Source organism: Brassica rapa, chromosome A07 (assembly GCF_000309985.2).
Source record: "Brassica rapa cultivar Chiifu-401-42 chromosome A07, CAAS_Brap_v3.01, whole genome shotgun sequence".
Classification (NCBI taxonomy): domain Eukaryota; kingdom Viridiplantae; phylum Streptophyta; class Magnoliopsida; order Brassicales; family Brassicaceae; genus Brassica; species Brassica rapa.
In genome coordinates this window covers 2,351,652-2,374,269 of record NC_024801.2, presented here as the reverse complement: position 1 = coordinate 2,374,269, position 22,618 = coordinate 2,351,652, and the positions used below count along the sequence as shown (strand labels likewise).

Below are 22,618 nucleotides of genomic sequence, written 5' to 3'. Positions count from 1 at the left end.
TTTAAAGCACAAATTTGGATTCAACTCCTTACCAAAAAAAAATTTTCTTCAGCCAAACAAACAATGAAAAATTCTTCATACAAAACATTTGGTTCGAAAAATTCGTGTCTTTAATTTGTTTCTTTTCTTTTGTTTATCATGAAAAATATACGGTTTTTGTATGATTGTATCAATTAGAAAGCACTCATGTGAAGTTGAACGAGGGAAGCATAAACACCACCTTCGATATTCATCAACGTCTCGTGCGTCCCTTTCTCCGCGATCACACCGTTCTTCACTACGGCGATGACGTCAGCATTCTTGATCGTCGAAAGCCTGTGAGCCACCACGATGGTGGTCCGGTTCACCATCACCTGGTCAAGTGCGTCCTGAACCACACGCTCTGATTCTGCGTCCAACGCGCTCGTCGCTTCGTCCAGTAACAAGATCTTCGGTTCTTTCACGATGGCACGTGCAATTGCCACGCGCTGCTTCTGTCCTCCTGATAACTGTATCCCTCTCTCCCCGACCACCGTATCGTAACCCTAAAACCAAACAGGAAAGAGTTTTACTTGCAACACAAGTAATAATCTCTGTATGTCTTAACTATAAATATCAAAAGGTCTTGTTTCAGTCACCTGTTGTATACTAGAGATGAATTTATGAGCATTACAGAGCTCGGAAGCAGCTACGATCTCAGCCTCGGTTGCTTCTTCTCCTCCCTTTCCATAAGCAATGTTGGCTCGTATTGTGTCGTTGAACAGTACAGGCTCTTGCCCCACAAGCCCCATTTGTTTTCTCAGCCATTTCAGTTGCAGCTTCTTGAGCTCAACTCCGTCTAAAGTGATATGACCCGAATCTGGATCGTAAAACCTCTGTAACAGAGATATCACCGTAGATTTACCTGATCCACTTTCTCCGACCAAAGCAACAGTCTGAAATAAGAACAAGAATTTGGAAAGTCAAAATGTAAAGTGTTAAAAGAAGCATCAGTTTATTATTAAGTCAAATATATTTCTAACTTCAAACTAATTGACGATAAGTAGATTAGTCCATTTTCTATATATATATTACTTAGGATTTATAAGTTTTATAAGAATTTGTATACAAAAATGTTACCTTTCCGGCACGAATGGAGAAACAAAGATCACGAAATATCTGAATATCAGGTCTAGTTTGGTAAGCAAACTCTATGTGACAAAAATCGATATCTCCCTTTACATTCTCCAACACCATCCCTGATTCATCTCTCGAGTCTATCTTCGATTTCCTATCAATGATTCCGAAAACTGAAGCAGCAGCACTCTTAGCTTTGCTTGAATCAGGAGCGAAAGAACTCGCCGCAGAAATCCCAATTGTTGTCATCGTCAATGCTAAGAAAACCTGGCGCAAAACCAGCCAATAGAAAAAGATTAAGCATGTTCTCGTCAAGTAGGTCTAGGCAATAAAAGTGTAATCCAATATCAGTACTGAATTCGAACCAAAAACAACATGAATCCATATACGATCCGAACTATAAAATACTCGAATTGATCAGGTAGAGAGTTGTGTAAAACATACATGAACCCTAAGTGTTATTACTTATTAACCCAACACAAAAACTAATAATCGAATAACCCATAAAGCTGACCTAAAAATCCAAGTTATTAGTTTCCGAATTGTATTCAATAACTAGTATCTTAGATATTCAATTTTATGTTTACGCTATTATATGACATTTAAAATTATCCGAATCAAATTAAAATTAACCAGACTTGAAATAAATTTTGATCTAAAATGAGTCTTGGATATATTATACTCCCTCTGTTTCATAATACTTGATGTTTTGTAGTAGTGCACAAAGTTTAAGAAAATTACATTTTTCTAGAAAAATATTTTGAAGATATAATTTTAAAATCAGTTAACCAATTATAAAAAAGACTGTAAAATCTAATTGGTTGAGCAGTTTCCAATAAAGTTAAAGTTAACCTTAAAATCTCAAAACTTCCTTAAAATCTCAAAACTTCATGTAAATTGAAACAAAACAAACCTTCTAAAACATCATCTATATTGAAACGGAGGGAGTAAAATATATTCGAATCCAAAATATTATTAACCAAACCTGACCTGAAAAATATAAAATCCAAGTGATGCCTAGGTGGCTGAACCAAAAACCTGAAATCCTAACCGAACCCGAACACAAACACAGACCATGTCTAATTGTCTATCCTCAAAATTTATCATATAGATTTCCAAAGAAAAAGAACGATGACAAAACCTGAAAAACACCGTTGTAGGTTGTCCTTCCGTCTTTAACCAATCTAGCACCTGCGTAGAAACAAGCAGCATAGACAGAGTAAAGAACGAAGAAGGAGAGACCAAACCCCAATCCTGCGACTACTCCTTGCTTCGTTCCCGATTTGATCGAATCTTCACATCGTTTCTTATACATCTCTATCACTTTCTCCTCCGCACAGAAAGATGCAACCGTTCTTATACTCCCAACCGCATCGTTCGCTACTTGACTCGCCTCCTCGTACTTTGTCTGAAAACTATTTATTTCAGTTTCTTGTTTAACAAGTAACCAACCCTAAACCTATTTAATGAAAAAAGGACCAACCAACCTTTGCGTCTGCACTGAAGCCTTTCATGAACTTAACCTGAACGTAATTATTGATTCCTGTTAAAGGAATCATTACTAAGATAATAACAGCTAACTCCCAGCTAATCGCAAAAGCTATGATTATTCCCGCCACTGCGGATGCAACGTTCTTGACAGTTAGAGCCAAAGAGTCGCCCACAAGTGTCCTGATCAAGGCTGCATCAGCAGAGAGCCTTGCTCCCATGGCACCACTCGAGTTCTCGGGCTCATCAAACCACCCAACCTCCATGTGAACAACTTTCTCAAAACACATTGATCTTATCCTACGAATCAGTCTCCCTCCAGCTACGGCAAACAAGGACATATGTATTGGATACACTACCAAAGAGAGTACACCAAGAAGCACAAATATTATCGACCAGAATCTCGAATCGCTCCTCAGCTCATGAGGTGGTTGGAAGAAAGCTATGATAACTTTAGCAAAGAGGAGTCCGAAGATTGGGAATATAGCGCCATCAAGTGCACATACTAAGGTTCCAAGTATGAGAATGGGAGCCTCCGGTTTGTTAAGAGCAGCAATTCGAGTAATCGACACATCTTGGGGCATTTCTTTAGGCTTTTCAGTGTTTTCTTGTCCTGCAACAGAAACAGATTCATCATCATTATGCATCCTACTGACACCATTTCCTCTTGATGATTCATTCCTGATAGATCCATTTGAAATCTCTAATCGTCTTGATTCTGTGTTTATCTCTTGTAGCCGTATAAGTTGTGAATAAGCCCCTTCATGATCCTTGAGTAACTCCAAATGTGAACCTTAAAATGTTAAAAGTAAACCAAAATCTAAACAGTTTTATAACCCAAAAGAATATATATACGTAAGAATGTGTATCATGCACGTGTACCTTCTTCAACTATCTTTCCACGGTGAAGAACAGCAATCATATCAGCATTTCTCACTGTGCTTAACCGATGTGCGACAATCAAAGTAGTCCGGTTAACCATCACCCTATCTAAAGCTTGTTGAACCACTCGTTCGGATTCTGCATCAAGAGCGCTTGTCGCTTCATCTAGCAGCAAAATCCTTGGATCTTTAAGTATGGCCCTAGCGATTGCGATCCGCTGTTTCTGTCCTCCTGAGAGCTGAGTTCCATGTTCACCTACCATTGTATCCAAACCCCGAGGCAACTTATCGATAAACTTGGCTGCGTTTGCTAGCTTTGCAGCTGCTTCTATCTCTTGGACTCTTGCTCCCTCTTTCCCGTACCCAATATTCTCCATTATACTTGAAGAAAAGAGAACCGGTTCTTGACCAACCAATCCAATCTTTCCTCGAATCCATTTCAGCTGAAACTCCTTCAAGTCAACACCATCAATAAGCACTTGCCCGGAACTCGGATCATAGAACCTTTCTATTAAACTGATCACAGTAGATTTCCCGCTGCCGCTTTCTCCTACCAAAGCAGTAGTTTTGCCACTTGGGATCATCAGAGAGAATCCTCCAAAGACCTCTTCTCTAGGCCTTGCAGGGTAACTAAAACACACATCTCTCAGCTCTATTTCGCCTTGTATATCTTCTAAAACCTTCCCGTTTAGATCTAAAGAATCAATCACTGGCTTTCTTTTTATTGTTTCAAACATTTTATAAGCTGCAGCTTGACCAGCTGCAAATGAGGTTAGACATGGCGCTGCTTGCCCTATAGACCTATCCAAAGAAACACACAAAAAGAAAGAGAGAGAGAGAGAGAGAGAGAGAGAGAGAGAGAGAGAGAGAGAGAGAGAGAGAGAGAGAGAGAGTTAGATTGGTATTTTTTAACTGCCTTTGAGACTAAGAATGATATGTTTTACTCACATCGAACTCGCGACCACAATGATCATTACATTAATCACTGCACCACCTGTATACCCTTTTCTGAGTATCATCTCTCCACCAAACCATATAGCCAAAGCATAGCTACAAAAGAACACCAAGAACATTACTCCAAACCCTAAACCATTAGAGAGACCTTGCTTGACACTCGATTTATAGGCCGAGTTTATCAACTCTTTGTAGCTACTAGTCGCCTGCTTCTCTCCCGTGAATGAAGCAACCTGGAGAAATCATGTAATAACATGGTTCATGTTTCAAACTTTTATAAATTTTATGATAAGTTAACAAGTAAAGGAGGGAAAGGAAATATTATTAACGGTTCGAATAGACCCGCAAGTTTGTTCAACAATAGTTGATGCTTTGGCATAAGCAGCTTGTTGTTGAGAAGAAGCTTTAGTGAAAATAAGCGACATAGCTGCACCAGCCATAGCTAGAAGAGGAATTGAGGTTAACATAACAAGTGTAAGTAACCATCCTTTCACAAACGCTAATGCATATCCACCCAAGAATGTTACAAACAACTGTATAAATTTCCCAACCTGAGAAAAAATTTTACACGTCATATACTTCAATCTATTTATACATAACATCTATTTTTGGGGATATTTTTGTTTGTTTACCTTCTCACCCATAGCATCTAGTATAAGAACAGTATCACCTGACATACGACCAACAACTTCTCCTGTGTTTGTTTCGACATCGAAGAATACAATGTCTTGTCTTAGAATTGTCTTCAGATATAAACTCCTTATCCTTGCAGCTTGTCTTTCTCCCGTAATCACCCAGCAAGACACCTCTAGAACAGGGGAAAACATAAAACAAAATTGCTTTCTTCCTTAACAAGAACCAATTTTTTTTGTATATAGTAGTTGTGTTTTATTAATTTTACATAAGCTAATTAATAGCATGATCTATTATTTTCTTACTTCTTATATATTAATGCTCACTTGAGGTTAAGTTTATGTATTTATGTCAAATTTTACATTGAAAAGGTTAAATGGGTACTATACGACATTTAGTTTGAATCAGAGAGAGTATTACTTACGAAGAAAGGCTGCTACAAATGTCCCAAGTCCAAGGTAGACAAATTTCAAACAAATCTAAAACGAAGAAAAACAAACAAAGTAAAGTAAACATAACCAAGTAAAAACTTGGAAGATTGTTTCCTTTGTGCATCTATATCTAACCTTGGAGATTAACTCAACAATGTCGTTTGTGAATAGGTTTCGACGACCAACCGTATCAATAAGATCACCAAACAATAATGTCATCAACGGAAAACCAAGACCGTTTCCGATAGCTCCGATCGAACCAACGATCATCAACAACACATCGGTAGAATCTGAGAAAGAAAACAGTTTGTAGAATGGTACCGTCTTTGCCTTCTCTTCGATTATCCCCTTCTTCATCTCCAACTGTGTGGGACTTCTTGAATGAACATGACTTGTTTCAAATCTAGATACATCGACCATTGTCCTGGATTTTCGTAGAGAAGTGACCCACACGTATCAGAAATGAAACAAAGCCTAGAAAAAGCTATCATTGAAAGATCTTAAAACATATGAACGATCATTTAAAATTTCCGTTTACTATCAACTTTATTATTAATACAATAATTAAAAACGTTTAGTGAGGTGTAAGATGAATATTATTTTGAAGATGTTGTTATCAGGTGACATAAACAAAGATTAAGAGACAAAAGCGTGGAATGTTTTTTTTTTCCCTAACAAATACAGTTTAAAAAAATACAGTTTAATTCATCATAACTTTCATGTAGTATTATTTTTAGCGTTATGTCATGTAATTCCTAAAATCATTGTTATAAATGTTTAACATTAACATTCGAGTGACTTCATATGAAAATATCGTCAGTCTTCTTATGTCATGGGGAGCGACTAATTTTTGCATTTCCTCTACTTGAGTCGTGTATTCCACTATTCCTTATTGTATTCCTAACAAGGCATTTGATGGGCCTTGAACATGCTTAATTAGTCGACAGAAAATAGGCCTAAATATGGATGGATATTCATTGTTATAGAATGTTGCTACCTTCTTGAGTTCTTGTATATAAACATGCTTAATATATATGAGTAATATATATGAGTTGTGTCTATCCGATGATTCGCAGTAAGGAACTTAGGTCAGGGTGCTTGAGAAAAAAGGTTTTAGGTCAATGCGTAGATAGTTCGTTGATTACAACATAAAATCATTCAATCTACCTCTAGCTTTAGAGGTGTCAAATGGGCGGGCCGTCCAATGGTTGCCCATGTCCATATACAAACGGGCTTAATATGGACAAACCCATTTTTCCCATTAGTTTTCATTTGACAAAATGTGGAAGACCATTAAGAAAATGGTCTTTATTGGTTTTGGGCTTTATGGACAGTTTATTGGTTTTGGGCTTTATGGACGTGGACTGTCCAATGGTCACAAAACCTAAGGTTTATAAAATTTAAGTTTTTCCGCTAAACTCGTAAAATCGATTTTTTCGCTTAAATTTTAATATCAAATTTTCCCGTCAGAACCAGAAAATCGAGTTTTTCTTCAAAACGCAAAATCGAATTTTCCCGTTAAAACCGGAAAATCGAGTTTTTCTGCCAAAACCGCAAAATCGATTTTTCTCGCCAAAACCGAAATTGTTGTACTTATGAACTTATGTATTATTGTACTTATGAATTTATGGATGAATTTTAATTTTATGAACTTGTATATGTAATTGTATGCTTATAAATTAAAATTTTCTTATATGGTCATTATAGAGCTCATGGCAAAACCGAAAAATCGAGTTTCTCTGCCAAAATCAGAAAATCGAGTTTTCCGCCAAAATCGCAAAAATGAGTTTTTTCCGCCAAAACTGAAAAATTGAGTTTTTCCGTCAAAATTGCAAAATCGAGTTTTTCCGTCAAAACTGCAAAATCGAGTTTTTCCGTCAAAACTGCAAAATCGAGTTTTTCCGCCAAAACTGCAAAATCAATTTTTCCCACCAAAACCGTAATTGTTGTATTTATGAACTTATGTATTGTTGTACTTTTGAATTTATGGATGAATTTTAATTTTATGAACTTTTATATATAATTGTATGCTTATAAATTAAAATTTAAAATTTTCTTATATGGTCATTATGGACCTCATGGCAGTCCATAAAAATATGGGTGTTAGTGGGTATGGTCTTTAATGGATATGGTTCTTAATGGACATGGTCACTTTGCTGTCCACAAACAATAAATGGACAAATGAATATGGGCTAATGGACATGGACTCGCCTATTTTACAGCTCTATCTAGCTTGCATCTTAATATCCTAAAAAACCATATTATAGGAAACTATGCTTCATCTAGTGAATTAGAATATCAAAGTCAGGCTTTCCATAAACATACATTATGATCAGACGCATTAAAAACATATATCTAGCAAATACTAGATATTTAACGTAAGATCGACCTATAGAACAAATGGCCTATTAGCTCAGTTGGTTAGAGCGTCGTGCTAATAACGCGAAGGTCACAGGTTCGAAACAAGTAGAAGTGTTATTTTACTTAAGTACAACAAGCATTCTTTAGTATACAAAGAATGACCCCAAAAAACAGAAACTTGATTCTCTTCTCCTTCAAAAACCTCATTGACCACTACAAACTTCACATATATACAAAAGCCAAGATCCCGAACCTAAGAAAGCCTCTCTCTCTCTCTCTTGTTAGATTACATCCAATAACTTCAGTCAGAAAACGAAGTTAGGACTGTTGATGGTTTTGTAAGTGACAAAATGGTAGAGACCATAAGCTTTCGGTCAATAGGCTTAGTGAGATAAGCATCCATTCCTACCTCCAGGCACTTGGCTTCATCAGAAGACATTGCGTGAGCCGTCAACGCCACGATTGGTACGTGGAGACTGGTGCCAATCTCTGCTCTTCTTATCGCCTTTGTTGCCTCATATCCATCCATTTTTGGCATCTGCCATGTTGAACAAAACGTGATGTATTTGCATGTGTGTGAGAGTATGAATGAAATATAAAAAAAGTGTGAAGTGTTAGTGGTACCTGGCAGTCCATGAGGATCAAGTCATAAGGTGAGGAGTTTGGTGTATCAGATTGAGGATTGGTTTCTTCTTCTTCAGACAAGTTGTTGTGTTCTTGTGCATTGATAGACTTGTAGTTGAGGGCATCAACAGCTTGTTGTCCATCCCAAACTGCAGTTACAGTTGCTCCCATTTTCTCAAGCATTATGGTGGCTACTCGCTGAAGAACCGGTGTATCTTCCGCTAGCAAGATCCTCACACCTTCAAGAGACTTCTGATTCTTTCCATCCAAAGCAACTCCTGAATACAACCTGTTACTTCGATCTTTCCAATCTTCTTCCTCTTCCTCTTTTTTCTTCTGAGTCATACTTGTTGACTCATCGTTGCTTTTAGTAATGTCAAGAAGGTAGTTCTTAATCACTGGAGAGGGCAATGCGGTTGGTTTCAGAGATGTATTCTCTGAAGAGTCATCAGAGCTGCAAGTGTCGAACTGTGTTGGATCTATTTCTAAACAGTCGTGAGATTCATCACTACCGTTTCCTCTTAAGCCTCTCTTGCGGTTTTTAATCACAGCTTCAAGAATCTGAATCATCTTGGCCTTGTACAAGGGTTTGTTAACCATCATGACATGCCCTTTTCGTCTGAGCTCTGTTTTGACCGTGTTGGAGGTGTCGTGCTTCAAAAGCCAAGCGAACTTCGCTTTGCTGGAGAATCTGTCGAGGTAGTTTAGCTGTTCCTTCCATATATCTGTGGTGAGATCGAGAACTCCGATGTCCACCACTATGACGAACACAGGGTTCCTGATCTCTTGTGTGTTGGAAAGCTCTGCTCTCAGTGATTCAGCGATGGTGTGCTGCGAGTCAAAGCTGTTTTCGCGGCTTCCCGTCTCGAAGAGGTCTCTGATGATCTGTGTCAGCACGTTCCAGTCTGATGCTTCGACTGTTGCAATGCCGTGTTTGCGCAGCCACTTTGATTGAATTGATCTTGCTGTGCTTCCAGACATTGAAAGTAGAACCTGTTCCATTAAAAACCAATAACACATTTAGGCATGGACACATTTAACCTGAATTTCATAATTATCTGAGCAGATTCTATATCTTTGGAATCGGGAAACCTATAACCGAACTGGAACAGAAAATCAAATTGGTACTATAAATTTTAAAATATAGATTATATACCTAAAAATATTAATTATACTGTATTTGGTTTCTAAATATCTTAAATACTATTTATAAATCAAATTGTCCAAAACTCAAATTATCTGAATATTTTTTATTCAAAATATTTGAAAATTTTCTGAATTAGCCAATATTTTTATCTGATTTATCCAATATTTTACCTGAAAACTCCGTATTATCTGACGTTTTTACCCATAATATCCGAAATTACTCAAAAACTAGAACCGAATGAATCTGATTTTTTTGGATATTAGCCGATTCCCGACTTTGGTATCCGAACCAAAACCAAAATAACTGAACCTTTCTTAAATTTCTAGAACCGAAAAACTTAAAACCAAAATACCCGAACCTAAACCAAACCGAACACCCATGCCTTAGTTCACAAACAAAGAAGCTTTAATCTATCATCCATAGGTCATAATCCATGTCTTTACGTACCACAAGACCGTACTGGGAGAACTCTGGCTGGTAGATTTGTTCTGCGTTGTCTGGAATACTCAGAATCAAGTGTAGTCTCATTATAGTCCCTCTCCCATTTTTCTGTACTACTTTGATATCTCCACCCATTTTGTTTACCTGTAAAGTTACAACAAAGCAAAGGTTTCAGATGATTTGCTTGACTCAACAAACTCTAAAGTTCCAGACTAGACTAACCAAGTTTCGCACGATACACAGTCCAAGTCCAGTTCCTCCGTGCCTGTACAAGAACAGTGAGGGTTAAGACCCAAATAAGAACATAGCTTTGCTTAGCCCTGCGGTTTCGGATACTTCGGTTTATTCGGGTCAGATATTATTGGTTTTGGTTATTTCAGTTCGGCAATAATTCCACCGAAGTAAACCGAAAAAGGCTCGGTTCGGTTTTAAAAAAATTATCTGAAGATAACCAATTTTTCTTTCTCTTTTTGCGTTTCGGTTATATTTTAGATTTATTTTTGGTTAAATTCTATTATTTTTGGTTAGGTTATTTCAGATAATCAGTTCTTTTTTTTATTTTTCTAAAACCGAAAACCTAACCGTTTTCAAAATCACAAACTCAAAACCGTAACCGAACTGAAAACCAAAAATTTTGGTTCGGTTCAGCTGGTTCAGTTCAAATCCGCAGGCCTAGTTTTGCTTATACATTTACTGTCTGCACTTTATTGTGATCACTTACGTCCGAGTGGTAGAAGGATCAGCCTGCTCAAAGCTCTCAAACACAGAGTCCCATTTGCTTGGATCTATTCCTGCAGATAAGATTTATATGGAAAATTGATTTTCAGAACCTGGGAGATTGGGAATAAAGAGTACTATAGTTAAGAAACTCAAGTGTCATACCACATCCAGTGTCATCAACCTCAAACCAAAGAACAATTTTGTTCTCGTTCTTACAAGACTTGTGCAAATGATTCCTGTGATGCACCAGCTTTGTTTTCACTGGAGCCCATGGTTTCTTTCTGTCAACAGTTAAGCTCATCTCATCATGTAGAGAACTCACACTGTCGCACCATCCACGGAGAATAATGTGGCCCGCTGCAAAGTATTCATCTTTTTCAGATTAGCAATGCACATCTCTGTCATGAAAGAAAAAACAAGAGAAGATAAAGAGATGGTCACAAAACTTACTTGTTGTAAACTTTATAGAATTGCTTATAAGATTTGCAAAGATCTGAACAAGTCTTGCTGAATCCCCTCGGACTAATGTTGGCATGTCATCTGTGGAAAGAGAAATCATAAACCGGGTTTCATTTCAATGAAGATTAAGTAGTTTAGCTGTCTACAATATAATAACCAGCCGTACCAGAGAGGTCTAGAACAGTCTCTACATTGTGGTTAATACACTGCACTGAGAACATGTCAACAAGTCCTTCTAGTTCTCTTCCCAAATCGAACTCAGCTTCTTCCAGAACAAGTTTTCCAGACTCAACCTATGGCAGAAAAAGAGAAAATCTGAGGTCAGTTTGTAGGAAAAACACATCTGAAACAGATAATGTTTACTCACAGCCTAACTTAAAGATCTGCATATGTAATAATTATATCAAAAGTAAGTTCTGACCTTGCTCAAGTCCAGAATGTTGTTGAGAAGCCGGAGGAGTGCAGTAGAGCACTTCCTGATCTGAGTGACTGTTGCATATTGCTCATTTGAAAGACAATCATCTGATATCAGAATATCCAGCAATCCAATCACAGCAGCCATAGGCGTCCTCAACTCATGGCTAGTATCCAACAAAAAACTCATCTCAGTATTTAGCATTAAGAATGCTAAACAGTCAAAAGAAATCTGACAAACCTCATATTTGCCAAAAACTGGCTTTTATAGTTGCTTGAAGCTTCAGCTCTTCTTCTTGCATCAAGCTGCCTTATCAGCTCTGCTCTTAGTTTCATCTCCTTTGAAACTCCATTTGTGAGGATTAAAATGCAGACACATCCAATAAAGAAGATGCAGACAGAAGCAGATATCAGTATAACCAAAGTCTTGAAGGCTCTTTCATCCACTTTTCCCATTATGAACTTCCTCGGAATAATGACAACACCTATCTGCAAAATGCGTAAAACCGAAAAAGGTTAAACAGTTAGACTTCTTGAAGATTTGAATGCCAATATGCGAAACAACTACAGTGTGGTCCTAATAGTAACAAAAACATATAGATACATAGGTATATATATAAATTTTTGTTACTATTAACTGCGGTGCAGTTTGTTACCATTCATCATAGCGAGAAAACTTACAATTGGAAGTCTCTTGAGATTGAGATAAAATGAATCAAGGTAATACTGTTGGTCACCAAGCCTTGCATTGTCAGCATGAACAACGTCAGGGAGGTGACTACCATAAGTCTTCTCTAACCAATGAGCTCCTGTCTTAATAGCCCACTCCTTCGAATCAACGGCTTTCATCAGCTTAGGCCCTCTTGATGTATTCGTTAGCAGAGGACCATCTGTGGAAGTAGCAAGCAAGTATCCTTCTTGAGATGTCAGATAAATATGCCCACCATGTACTTCCACAAGCTCTCTCATCAACTGCCCCACGCTGTAAAGCGAAGTCGTCACCCCAACAACAGCCACAATGCTCTTGTTCGAAGCATCAAAGACAGGCAAAGCCGCCGAGAGAAGCGGAGAGTCCATGTATTTGCTTACCGTCACATGCCAAGAAGCTTCACCATCAGGCACCTGTGAGATACCCGCAATGTTGATGAGATCATCAGGTGGAATCTGAAGAGGCTTCCCTAGCTTTGCACCTGTGATTGGATCGAGCTGCTGCTGGTACCAAATGGCAGTCATGTTCCCGTGTATCGTCTGGTTGTTCCAGCCGTGGCCCATTGACATTTTTACATCTTCAAGGCCCGTCGTCTCGCTTATGGAATAGTTTTTGAGATCGGAGTAGATGTAGAAGGTGCTGCTGCTTGCTGGATCTCTGTGGAAGGCTTGGACAAAACCGTTTCTGTAGTTTATGGTTATGGCATTTAGAGCTTTGGCACTAGCAAACAGAGCCCATGTCACATCTTTCATTGCTTGATACATCTGATTAAAAAAGTTTTAACAATTAATATAAAAAGCATCTCAAATAAAAACATAGGAACATAAAGAACAGAAAAGGAAACCTCAACAAGTTCTTCTTGAGTGGTTGGCTTGTCATATTTTTTAATGACATATTCAGAGAGCTTGACCTGAGCTGTTGTTAGCTCGGATGTGGTGTTTAAAACGCTCCACATCCTTAAGATTGGACGCTGAAGAAGCTCGTACCTAAGACCAGTTGCTAAGTTTTGAAGCGATTGCTTTGTGTATATCCTTGTGAAGTGCCATGTTAGTATGGTTAAAAGCCCTATTAGAATTGCTAGCATCACCTGCACACACACACACACACACACAACAACTTATAAAGCTTCCACCTTTCTTATCCAAAGATTGATCATAAACAAAACTAAACTAACCATTATAGCGAGGCGAACGACGAAGACACTGTAGTAAGAAGACAAGCAGTGACTGCTTGCGTATTGAAACTGTTCTTGCTCGACATCTCCGCGTATGATCCTTGTCTCTCTTGGCGACTCTGGGTTACTTCTCCAAGGGGTAACCCATTCAGTCATATTATCGAACAGTTTAGTGATCTTCTTCTTCCTTGGACCCATTGGAGAATCAGGAAGACTCTCAATACTCACTGAGAAGCTATCTCTTTGCATCTTTAATTCTGCTCAGAAACGAAGACACATGTTGGGGTCTTTGTTGTTGTTGTTGTTGTTGGGTGTTTTTTTTTATTTAGTGGAAAGCTAATGCCTTTACTGCTTCTTGTGTCACTCCCCACTCTTAGATCAATACCAACCCAAAAAGAAAATTAATATTTTAGTAATAAAATTAGAAACCCATGAAGCAAAAATGGTAAAGCTTCAGACTTTTGTAGAAGAGAGAAGCAGAGACTGGAGAATTGAGAAGCAAGACAGTGTTCTTATTTATATATACAGAGAATAAACAGAAAGATGAAATCTTTTGTTCTCCTTTTTTAACGAAATCAAATAAACGAAAAAGCAAAGATCTTCGAATTTTGGCCAGTGGGAATGTGTAGAAGGTAATACAGATTATATTTGGCTTCTTCAGGTCCACAGTCCACAGACACTACAGAGGATGTACGGAGTGATGGAATTTTCCAAGTTTTAGTATTGTTTTCTAATAATAACTAGGTGTTTTGCCCGCCATGCGGACTTAAACATTTTCATAAATTTTTGAAAATTTCTTTGTACACCTATATTCATTATACTAAAATAAATTTTAAAATAATTCAGTATTCTATATTTAATTATATAAGTTATGTTTTTTAACTTTTTACTAAAAGACTTTTTCAGATAACAATAAATATATATATATATATATATTATCTTTTTTTAATTATATTTTTAGATTTTGGATAATGCACTATTCTATTTTTAACTATATAATTAAAAATTTTATTTGATTAATATTTAGTTATATAATTATGTTTTTAACTTTTCACTAAAAGACTTTTTCAGATAACAATACAAGATATATAGAAATTATCTCTTTTTTAAATTATATTTTCAGATTTTAGATCATTCTTACTATTATTAATTTTAATCAATTATCTAATCAAATAAATTAAAATTTCGTTTTTATTTTTTAATTTATTTATATATTTTATTTATTAAGGGTATAAACGATATTAACCACTCTAACTTTTAACATGATAGCTCGATTTCAAAAATTTACTTCGCAAATAATAGTATAATTTTAAAAAGAAAGAAATAAATTATTAACAGACCTAACTTTGGGTTTCTATTTTATTTTACAGAATATAATTCATTTAGCTTTGAGTTGTCTCTCTCTCAGAAGGTTTTACAGATTTGAGTGTTTGTGATTTGCTGTTTAGGGTTTTGTCTTTTGCTTATAGGATAACAGAATATGTACTTTACTAACTTTTTAATGATAATTACACCATCCATTTTTCAAAGAGTGTTGCTTTCCTTCCATCACGGACAATGCAACGGAGATAAGTGTGGAGCTGCTCTCTCAACCCTAGCATGCTCCGGACAGTTTTGGAGAACCTTGGCAAGTCGTTAACTAGCCATATACTTCTGTCCCCGAACCGATTACTTTTCACCCAAGGAACCCATAAGGAGCCCGAGGCAGTGAAAAAGAGCCAAACTCTCTTCAACCTAAACACCATCTCGAAATCCTCAAGCCTTCTAAGGCCAAGACCTCCCTCCTTCTTCGGATGACATATATCCGCCCAAGAAGCTCTTGCACCAATCGCTGAAGAGGTACTATTTTTCCATAGGAAACCAGAGAAGAGCGAGTCCACTTTTGTGTAGAACCATTTCGACAGAACGAAAACAGAGCTCCAAAAGTTCACCATACCATATATAACCGAGGATACCATCTTAACCTTACCAGCAAAAGATAAAAACTTAACAGTCCATGAATGAAGTTTGGAGGTAATACGATCCAGGAATGGTTGCAAAGTCGCTGCAGAGATTCTTTTAGGACTTAATGGCAAGCCTAAATATCTTGTTGGGAATTCACCGCGCCTGAAACCAGAAAGAGCACTCAGGTCTGAAGCTTGAATTGATGAATATCCCCCCTAGAAGATCTCTGTTTTTGACTCGTTAGTATCAAGCCCAGACCACTCTTTGAAGTTGCACAATACATTCTTTATACCAGCCGTAGAATCACGGGAGCCATCGGAGAAGACTAAGAGATCATCCGCAAACAATAAGTGAGTGATCTTTGGAGATGCGCAGAGCGGATGAAGAGAGAAGGCACCATCGTTTCAGCTTTGTTCAATAGTAGAGATAGAACTTCCATCAGCATGATAAACAAATAGGGAGAAATAGAATCACCCTGCCGAAGTCCCTTCTTACCCTGAAAAAGCCCAGCCAGCTCACCATTTATAGCAACAGAAAATCTGGGAGAAGAAATGCTCTCACTGATCCAAGCAACAAACATGGAAGGAAACTGCTGCGCTTCTAGAACCTTGATCACAAAATCCCAACAGACAGTATCAAAAGCTTTGCGGATGTCTACCTTCAGCATAGCACTTTTGAGGCATGATGATTTATTGTAATCCTTAATGAGCTCAGATGCAAAAAGAACATTTTCTCCTAGACTGCGATCTTTCAAGAAAGCCGCTTGGTTCGGACTTACACAATTCGAGAGTATAGGTTTAAGGCGATTGGCTATGATTTTTTAGATGAGCTTGTAGACAATATTGCAGCAACTGATAGGTCTGTAGTCACCAAGAGAGCAGGCCTGAGCTTTCTTAGGAATTAAAGCAATGGCAGTAGTGTTCATGTCTTTAAGAAGGCGACCATTCTTGAAAAACTCGCGTACTGCATTGATAATATCCACCCCCACAATATCCCAAGAAGCTCGAATAAACTCCACCGAGTAACCATCTGGCCCCGGATTTTTGTTCAGTGGCATAGAGAATAAAGTACCTTTAATCTCAGCTGCTGTTACTTCTCGCTTAAGATAGTTTTGTTGAAGCTCTGTGCAACGAAAAGGTAGCAGGTTCCTAAGCTCCTCAGACGTAGCCGATGAGACCGGAAGATCAGTAGAACCAAGAATCCCTTTAAAGTAGTCTGCGGCGTGAGCTTTTATTTCCTCCACTCCATAGATCGAGTTATCGTTGGCATCCTTAAGAAAGTGAATATGGTTCCTTGAAGCGTGGTGAGTAACCATACTGTGATAGAAGGGGGTATTGTGATCTCCAACATTAGCCCAGCGAACTCTAGACCTCTGTTTATAGTATTTTTCATCCGCCTTGAGCAGAGTATTCAGCTTATCTCGCTCCAGGTGCTCTTCACGGGCCGTAGCCCCATCAGGTAAGGTGAGCAAACGCCTTTGAAGCTCATCCACTTTCTCTTTCTGCGCCTTGACTCTTTGCGAAATACCACTAAAATGGCGCTTGTTAAGGCGACGTAGCGGCCTCTTAAGCAGCTTCATTGATCGAACCAGTTTGTATTGATCTGTACCAGTAATCTGCCCACAGTTCCAAGCTTCAGTAACCGTCTCAGCGTATTCCGGGTGGTCTATAACATGATGGAAGAATTTAAACGGTTTGATTATCTGTCTCCTCAAAGCTGGCATACGAAAGAAGCAAGGCGCGTGGTCTGACTGAGAAGGATCTAAGAAGTCCGCAAAGGAGTCAGGAAAAGATGAAGACCAAGGTTTGTTTATGAAGGCGTGATCAATCTTCGTGGATATTGGATTGTTATCTTGGCAGTTTCTCCACGTAAACGGTAAACCTTTAGCATGCGCTTCAAAAAGCTGAGCATCTTGTAATCCAATATTTGCTTCATCCATACCGGAGTCATCAGTGTGAGCAACCAGGTGATTCGAGTGATGTGAAGATCGCAGCATCTGATTGAAGTCTCCTAGAACACACCAAGGATGGACTGAAACCGGAGTTGTGGCCTGCAGGTCAGCAAGATGAACCCATAGACTTCCCCTTTCCTCTACCAAGTTGAAACCATACACAAACGTGACAGTAAAGGAGACGTTTTTCAGACAAGATGTTAATCCCGCACGTGACTGATTGAGCTGAAGCCTTATAAACAACTAGAGTAACCCTCGGATCCCATACAACTACAATACGTCCAGAATCGTTATTTCCATAATTCCCAAAATAATTCCACCCCCTCGGAATTGCTTGCAAAATTCTCTCTTTATTATTCTCCAAAATGTGAGTCTCCAAAAAAGCTCCAAAATAAGGCCTATGGATGTTAATCCAATCTTTGGTCATAGTGTGGCGTCTATCACTATTCAGCCCACAAACATTCCACGCAAAAAAATACATATCTATAGATTTAGTTGTGGACCGACCTTGGTCCTTTAATTCTCCTCTTCGGAAGCTCAGGGCCTGTCTCGCTCAGGATTCCCCTCAATGCTACGGTTGCGCAAGCTGTACACAATGGTCACTGGAACCTACCTCCTGCTAGATCTGATTACGCAGAGACGCTACAAATTGTTTTATCAACAACTGAAGTTCCAAGTCAATCCAAAGGCAATGATGTCTATCTATGGCGAGCTCGGTCTGGTGGTTTTGGTGCGTCTTTCTCTTCTCCGGCTACGTGGGAGAGGCTTCGTACTCCTAAGCCGCAAGTCCAATGGCACTCAGCGGTGTGGTTTAAGGAGGAGATACCCCGGTGTTCCTTTATCACTTGGACTGCCATTCTTGGTAGACTCCCAACTCGAGACAGATTGATCTCCTGGGGACTTTCTCTTCTTCCAGGTTGTGTTTTATGTTCGAATGCTATTGAATCTCACTCCCATCTTTTCTTTGAGTGCTCGTTTGCTGCTGTTGCTTGGAATCGTTTCGTGGCAGGTTTTTGGCGTCTCCTCCTCCTTCTGTCGCAGCAGTGGTGGATCTCTGTCGTCAGCTTCAAGGTCCGCATGCATCTAGGGTTGCAGTGGTGATGAAGCTTCTCAATCAAGTCATTATCTACAACCTATGGCGTGAACGGAATGCCTGCATATTCAGAGACGTATCGATGACTCAGGAGGCATTCTACAAGGTGGTGGATCGCGGCATGAAGGATCGGTTGCTGTCTCTCCCGTCGGTCTCTGCTTCCTCTCCCTCGCTTCTCGAATTGTACTTTTGGTTTGTCTCCCCCTATAGTTAATTCCCTCTCGGTGTTGTTATTGATGTTGTTGTTGCATCGCCTCGCTACTCTTTCTTCTCTTCACTCCTTTTTTTCTCTTTTTGTAATAAGTTGTGTCTCTTCACAACATTGTAAAACTCAGAAAATGGTTATAAATCTTAACATTTAGACCAAACAAAAAAAAAAAAGAGTGTTGCTTTGATTTTCATACAAATTACAAAAATGATTGAAGTTTATTTATGTTTTTAATAATTATATTTGTTTAACCAATAGTGTCTAAGATAAATAAAATTATGTATATGTTTAATGCATTTTTTTTACATTATTATTAGGATTAAATATTTAGAAAAATGTATTGAAAATCTAAAACTGACATTCTTAACCTAAAAAATAAGAAAAAGTGTCAAAATAACTCACATTATGAAAGACGTACATAAATTTGATTTAAATTTTCCGTGTATATATAGCTTTTAAAGAAAATTATTATACAAATAAAAAAATTAAATTCTCTAGGATCAATACTATTAAAAGGGAAGAATTTTTTAAAAATTTACTTATGAAAAGTTACTGCATCCTTTCATTTTTTAGTCCAACCTATAACATATAACCAAATTATAACTAACCTCTATTATAGCAACCAAATAAATTAATCTAACATCCAACATTTTAATAAAACTTATAATTCTTTATTAACCTTTTAAATATGACATACGTTTTGTTACAGGTTCTAAAACGCACCCAGTTTGCCGATTACGAGACGGTGATCAGAGATTCACCGTAGCGAAGAGAAGCTGATATGAAGGTTAATCTGGTGTGACATGTTTCTTCCCCATTGGTGGCAGAATTGGAAAACTCGACAAGTAATAACTCAAAACCGAGTCAGTCCAATCTCAAAAATTTAGCTTACGGCTCTTAATCTCACACCTGCCAATGGATTATCAAATTATGGCGTCTACGATTCATTTCAAACAGCAGAAGAAAAGGCTGGGTTGAAGAACTTCGCGGTGGGTCTGCAAAAATGTCTAATCCTAAAAATTGATTGAGGAAGTTGAAGACATATTTACTACTTTGCCATTCCTTAAAAAAAAATTAAAACACAAACAAAGGTTACACCATAGAGCAACTCGGGCAATTAAACATAATATATACTCTCTATCCACTGTCCCACATTGATTGATTTGTACGCATATGTAATTATATAGTGATTAATCTTTAGACATGTAGATATTGAAAACATGTAATATAATTTCAAAAAATGCTTGAAATCGTGATTGTATATTCTTATCATGTACTTAATTTGTAACAACTAAAATATCAAAATATTTCAATCCTATTTTCCCGATTTTTTTTAAAGAATATATCTTATTTTAAAGGCATCTAAATTTAAAACAAATCAAAAATTGAATATTCTTATATTTTTACCTTACTTTAAAAACCAAGATATATCATACATTATTATACAATATTATAAACAAAAAAGAATATAATATAGATATGCTATTTAAATCCACTAAATTTCTTAAATTTATATTTCAAAAATTATTTTAAATTTACTATATATCATACATCATATTATACTCTTCTAAATATTTACAAAATCAAATTTAATAGAAACAATTTAGCAAACCATCTGTTAATAACAAAATTATATATTTTATGTATAACTATTTTTATAAAAGAATTTATAGTAAAATTTTCTATTTAAATTAAGTTTAAAAACTATTAAAAACTTTTACAAATCTATACTATTAAATTAGCCAAAAATCTCCTAAGTAAATCCTAAGTCTCAGTGGCTCAACAAATGTACTTCTTATAAAATGCACACAAAAAATAAAATGAGAGAGCAGGTTTGGGCATTCGGGTCTTCAGGTCAATATCGATTTTTTTTGAGTCTGGGCTATTAAGGTCCTAAACGTTTGGACATAACTATATATTTGAAACTTTTGTGTTCGTGTTCAGTTCGGGTTTTTGGGTTCAATTCGGGGAGATCCATAATTGAAATACCTATAATTTATAATAGTAAAACCTATATAAAATATTCAAATATACTTAATATACACAAAAAATTTCAGGTACTTTGAATATCCGATCGGGTTTCGGGTATGACATGGACTCAAACACAGACACGCACGTTCAAAAAAAAAATATAATATGTATTTTGCTCTGGACCCAGGCCCAAATCATACTTATTCTCGAATCCATTTCGGTTTGGTTTTCCAGGTTTGGTAACATGTCTAAGCGTAAGAGTTACATAAGAGTGTACGTACAAAATTTTAAATAAATTAATTTGTAAATTATATAATTTTAAACAATTTTTATATATAATAAAACTCTATATAACATAATAATATACAATAATTCTAAAATACTAATTCACAAACTTTGTTTTATAATTCAGAAAAAAAACCAGCGTTTTCGAAGCGCAGATCAAAATCTAATAATTCTTTTTAAATTTTTATCACAAAAATAGTACTCAATGAAAAAATAACCAAAATAAGTTTTATTAAAGGGTAAGGGGTGGGGTTTTGGGGATATGGTTTCAAATTTAAAAAAAAAAAATAAATAAATTTTCAAAATTAAAAAAAAAAACTATTTTGGTCATTTTTTTTATTGAGCGCTATTTTTGTGAAAAACAGAAAATTGCCCATTAAAAAAAATTAAAAATACTATTCCAGCTCGGTTCCCTCTAATCAATTCAGTTCTAACTTTTAAATTCAAACTAAAAAAATTCGGTTGCTTTTATTGGTTCAGTATTGTTCAATTTGTCTTTGACTTGATTTTTATTGTTTGTTCAATTTATCCCTATAATTTTCTCTTATAGCTCAAATATTTTCCAATGCTGAAACTTTCATTGACAAAAGAGAAAGGTTAAACTTTCATTGGTGGTAAAAAAGAAAAAAAAATTGTCATCATATCACGGCGATAATTAGTTTTGACCAAAGTTTAGCAAGAATATCTTGGAGCTTCATGATCAAGTAACAAATCTATAAAGCATAGTCGGTGTTAAAGGTAAAAAAAGAATTATCAATGAATTAGTAAACGACCCGTGAACTTGAACTTGGTAAAAAAAGAATTATCAATGAATTAGTAAACGACCCGTGAACTTGGTAAAAAAGTAACAAATTCATTGATAATTCTTTTTTAATGATTAAATTAAAGGATATTTAGGTGTTTTTTGTAAGTCATTGTATTTTTTAAAAAATTACAATGAAAGATTGTGAAGAAATTCTTCTCAATATATCTTAAGTTCAAATCTGAAAGGTTGTGAAGGATTTCTCTTAAATCTAGTGGATGTATGTATATTCTTTGATCATTATGTTTAGGATTTAAATCCGCACTATGGAAGCTTATATCTAAAGCCCTATATTTTTTTTAACATATTCTGATATTCATGTTAACAAAAAGAATTTGAAGTCATATATTATATTTAAATATCACAAAAAATATACAATTAACTCATCTAGATAACAACAAAAATGTATGGTTTCCAGATATAATATGGTATTAGAATTTTCGTGTGTTGTTTGTGATGAAAGCAAGATGCAAATCTAGCTTTAGCATCAAATCAATCACAAATGAGACCAAAATCCAAAGAAAAAGATTTGAAAATCTAGAGAAAATCTCAAAAGGGGCTGATCAGAAGACTTAGGTGAATGGTAATGATGTGTGCTTAAAAAAAGAAATGTGCATGCATGGTTACTAAAACTTGTAACCCTTTGAATCTTCAAAGTTTCACACGCATTTCATATACGGATATGTATAGTTGTGATTTAATATAATCTTTTGATTAACATAGTGTGCTCTTTGGTCATTAGTGGTTGTGGAGCAAAAGCCACAAAGGGCAAGTTGATCTTAAATAATCAACACATCACACATGGGTTATCTCTACAGCTTTTAAATAGTGAT

The 22,618-nt window shown here is 36.5% G+C and overlaps 3 protein-coding genes and 1 long non-coding RNA gene across 4 annotated transcripts; 2 read left to right on the top strand and 2 right to left on the bottom strand.

Moving 5' to 3' along the window:
• Window positions 1-57: 57 nt before the first annotated feature.
• Window positions 58-6,792, bottom strand: LOC103845914 (ABC transporter B family member 5). The gene is made up of 11 exons (XM_009122827.3): window positions 5,618-6,792; window positions 5,476-5,530; window positions 5,051-5,226; window positions 4,748-4,969; window positions 4,413-4,651; window positions 3,466-4,265; window positions 2,583-3,376; window positions 2,237-2,503; window positions 1,099-1,362; window positions 618-914; window positions 58-524 (listed from the first exon to the last, which is right to left on the bottom strand). The coding sequence occupies exons 1-11, from the start codon at window positions 5,900-5,902 to the stop codon at window positions 174-176; spliced, it is 3,750 nt and encodes a 1,249-aa protein (XP_009121075.2). The 5' UTR covers window positions 5,903-6,792; the 3' UTR covers window positions 58-173.
• LOC117126684 lies at window positions 5,150-5,559 on the top strand. The gene is made up of 2 exons (XR_004449416.1): window positions 5,150-5,387; window positions 5,460-5,559. It is a non-coding gene; the product is annotated as an uncharacterized LOC117126684 (long non-coding RNA).
• Window positions 6,793-7,938: 1,146 nt separating the features above from the next.
• LOC103845913 (histidine kinase 1) lies at window positions 7,939-14,277 on the bottom strand. The gene is made up of 13 exons (XM_009122826.3): window positions 13,532-14,277; window positions 13,202-13,444; window positions 12,330-13,121; window positions 11,890-12,137; window positions 11,656-11,815; window positions 11,401-11,527; window positions 11,226-11,315; window positions 10,938-11,132; window positions 10,777-10,846; window positions 10,278-10,320; window positions 10,062-10,199; window positions 8,468-9,460; window positions 7,939-8,381 (listed from the first exon to the last, which is right to left on the bottom strand). The coding sequence occupies exons 1-13, from the start codon at window positions 13,778-13,780 to the stop codon at window positions 8,145-8,147; spliced, it is 3,585 nt and encodes a 1,194-aa protein (XP_009121074.1). The 5' UTR covers window positions 13,781-14,277; the 3' UTR covers window positions 7,939-8,144.
• A 3,549-nt stretch (window positions 14,278-17,826) lies between these two features.
• On the top strand, window positions 17,827-18,733 carry LOC117126634. Its single transcript, XM_033275185.1, has 3 exons — window positions 17,827-17,848; window positions 17,968-18,256; window positions 18,436-18,733. Exons 1-3 carry the CDS (start codon window positions 17,827-17,829, stop codon window positions 18,731-18,733), a joined length of 609 nt encoding a protein of 202 aa, XP_033131076.1.
• The last annotated feature ends 3,885 nt before the right edge of the window (window positions 18,734-22,618 follow it).

Bases quoted from the DNA above. Each gene is read 5' to 3' on its own strand.
- LOC103845914 (XM_009122827.3), bottom strand. From the start codon at position 5,902: ATGGTCGATGTATCTAGATTTGAAACAAGTCATGTTCATTCAAGAAGT. The intron at 915-1,098 runs GTAACATTTTTG...TTCTTATTTCAG, and splicing joins TCTCCATTCGTGCCGGAAAG to ACTGTTGCTTTGGTCGGAGA. The intron at 525-617 runs GTGACTGAAACA...GTTTGGTTTTAG, and splicing joins TCATCTCTAGTATACAACAG to GGTTACGATACGGTGGTCGG.
- LOC103845913 (XM_009122826.3), bottom strand. From the start codon at position 13,780: ATGCAAAGAGATAGCTTCTCAGTGAGTATTGAGAGTCTTCCTGATTCT. The intron at 11,816-11,889 runs GTTTGTCAGATT...GTTGGATACTAG, and splicing joins CAGTTTTTGGCAAATATGAG to CCATGAGTTGAGGACGCCTA. The intron at 10,200-10,277 runs GTTAGTCTAGTC...GTAACTTTACAG, and splicing joins TGTGTATCGTGCGAAACTTG to GTAAACAAAATGGGTGGAGA.
- LOC117126634 (XM_033275185.1), top strand. From the start codon at position 17,827: ATGGATGTTAATCCAATCTTTG. The intron at 17,849-17,967 runs GTCATAGTGTGG...TCGGAAGCTCAG, and splicing joins GGATGTTAATCCAATCTTTG to GGCCTGTCTCGCTCAGGATT. The intron at 18,257-18,435 runs GTGTTCCTTTAT...GTTTCGTGGCAG, and splicing joins TTTAAGGAGGAGATACCCCG to GTTTTTGGCGTCTCCTCCTC.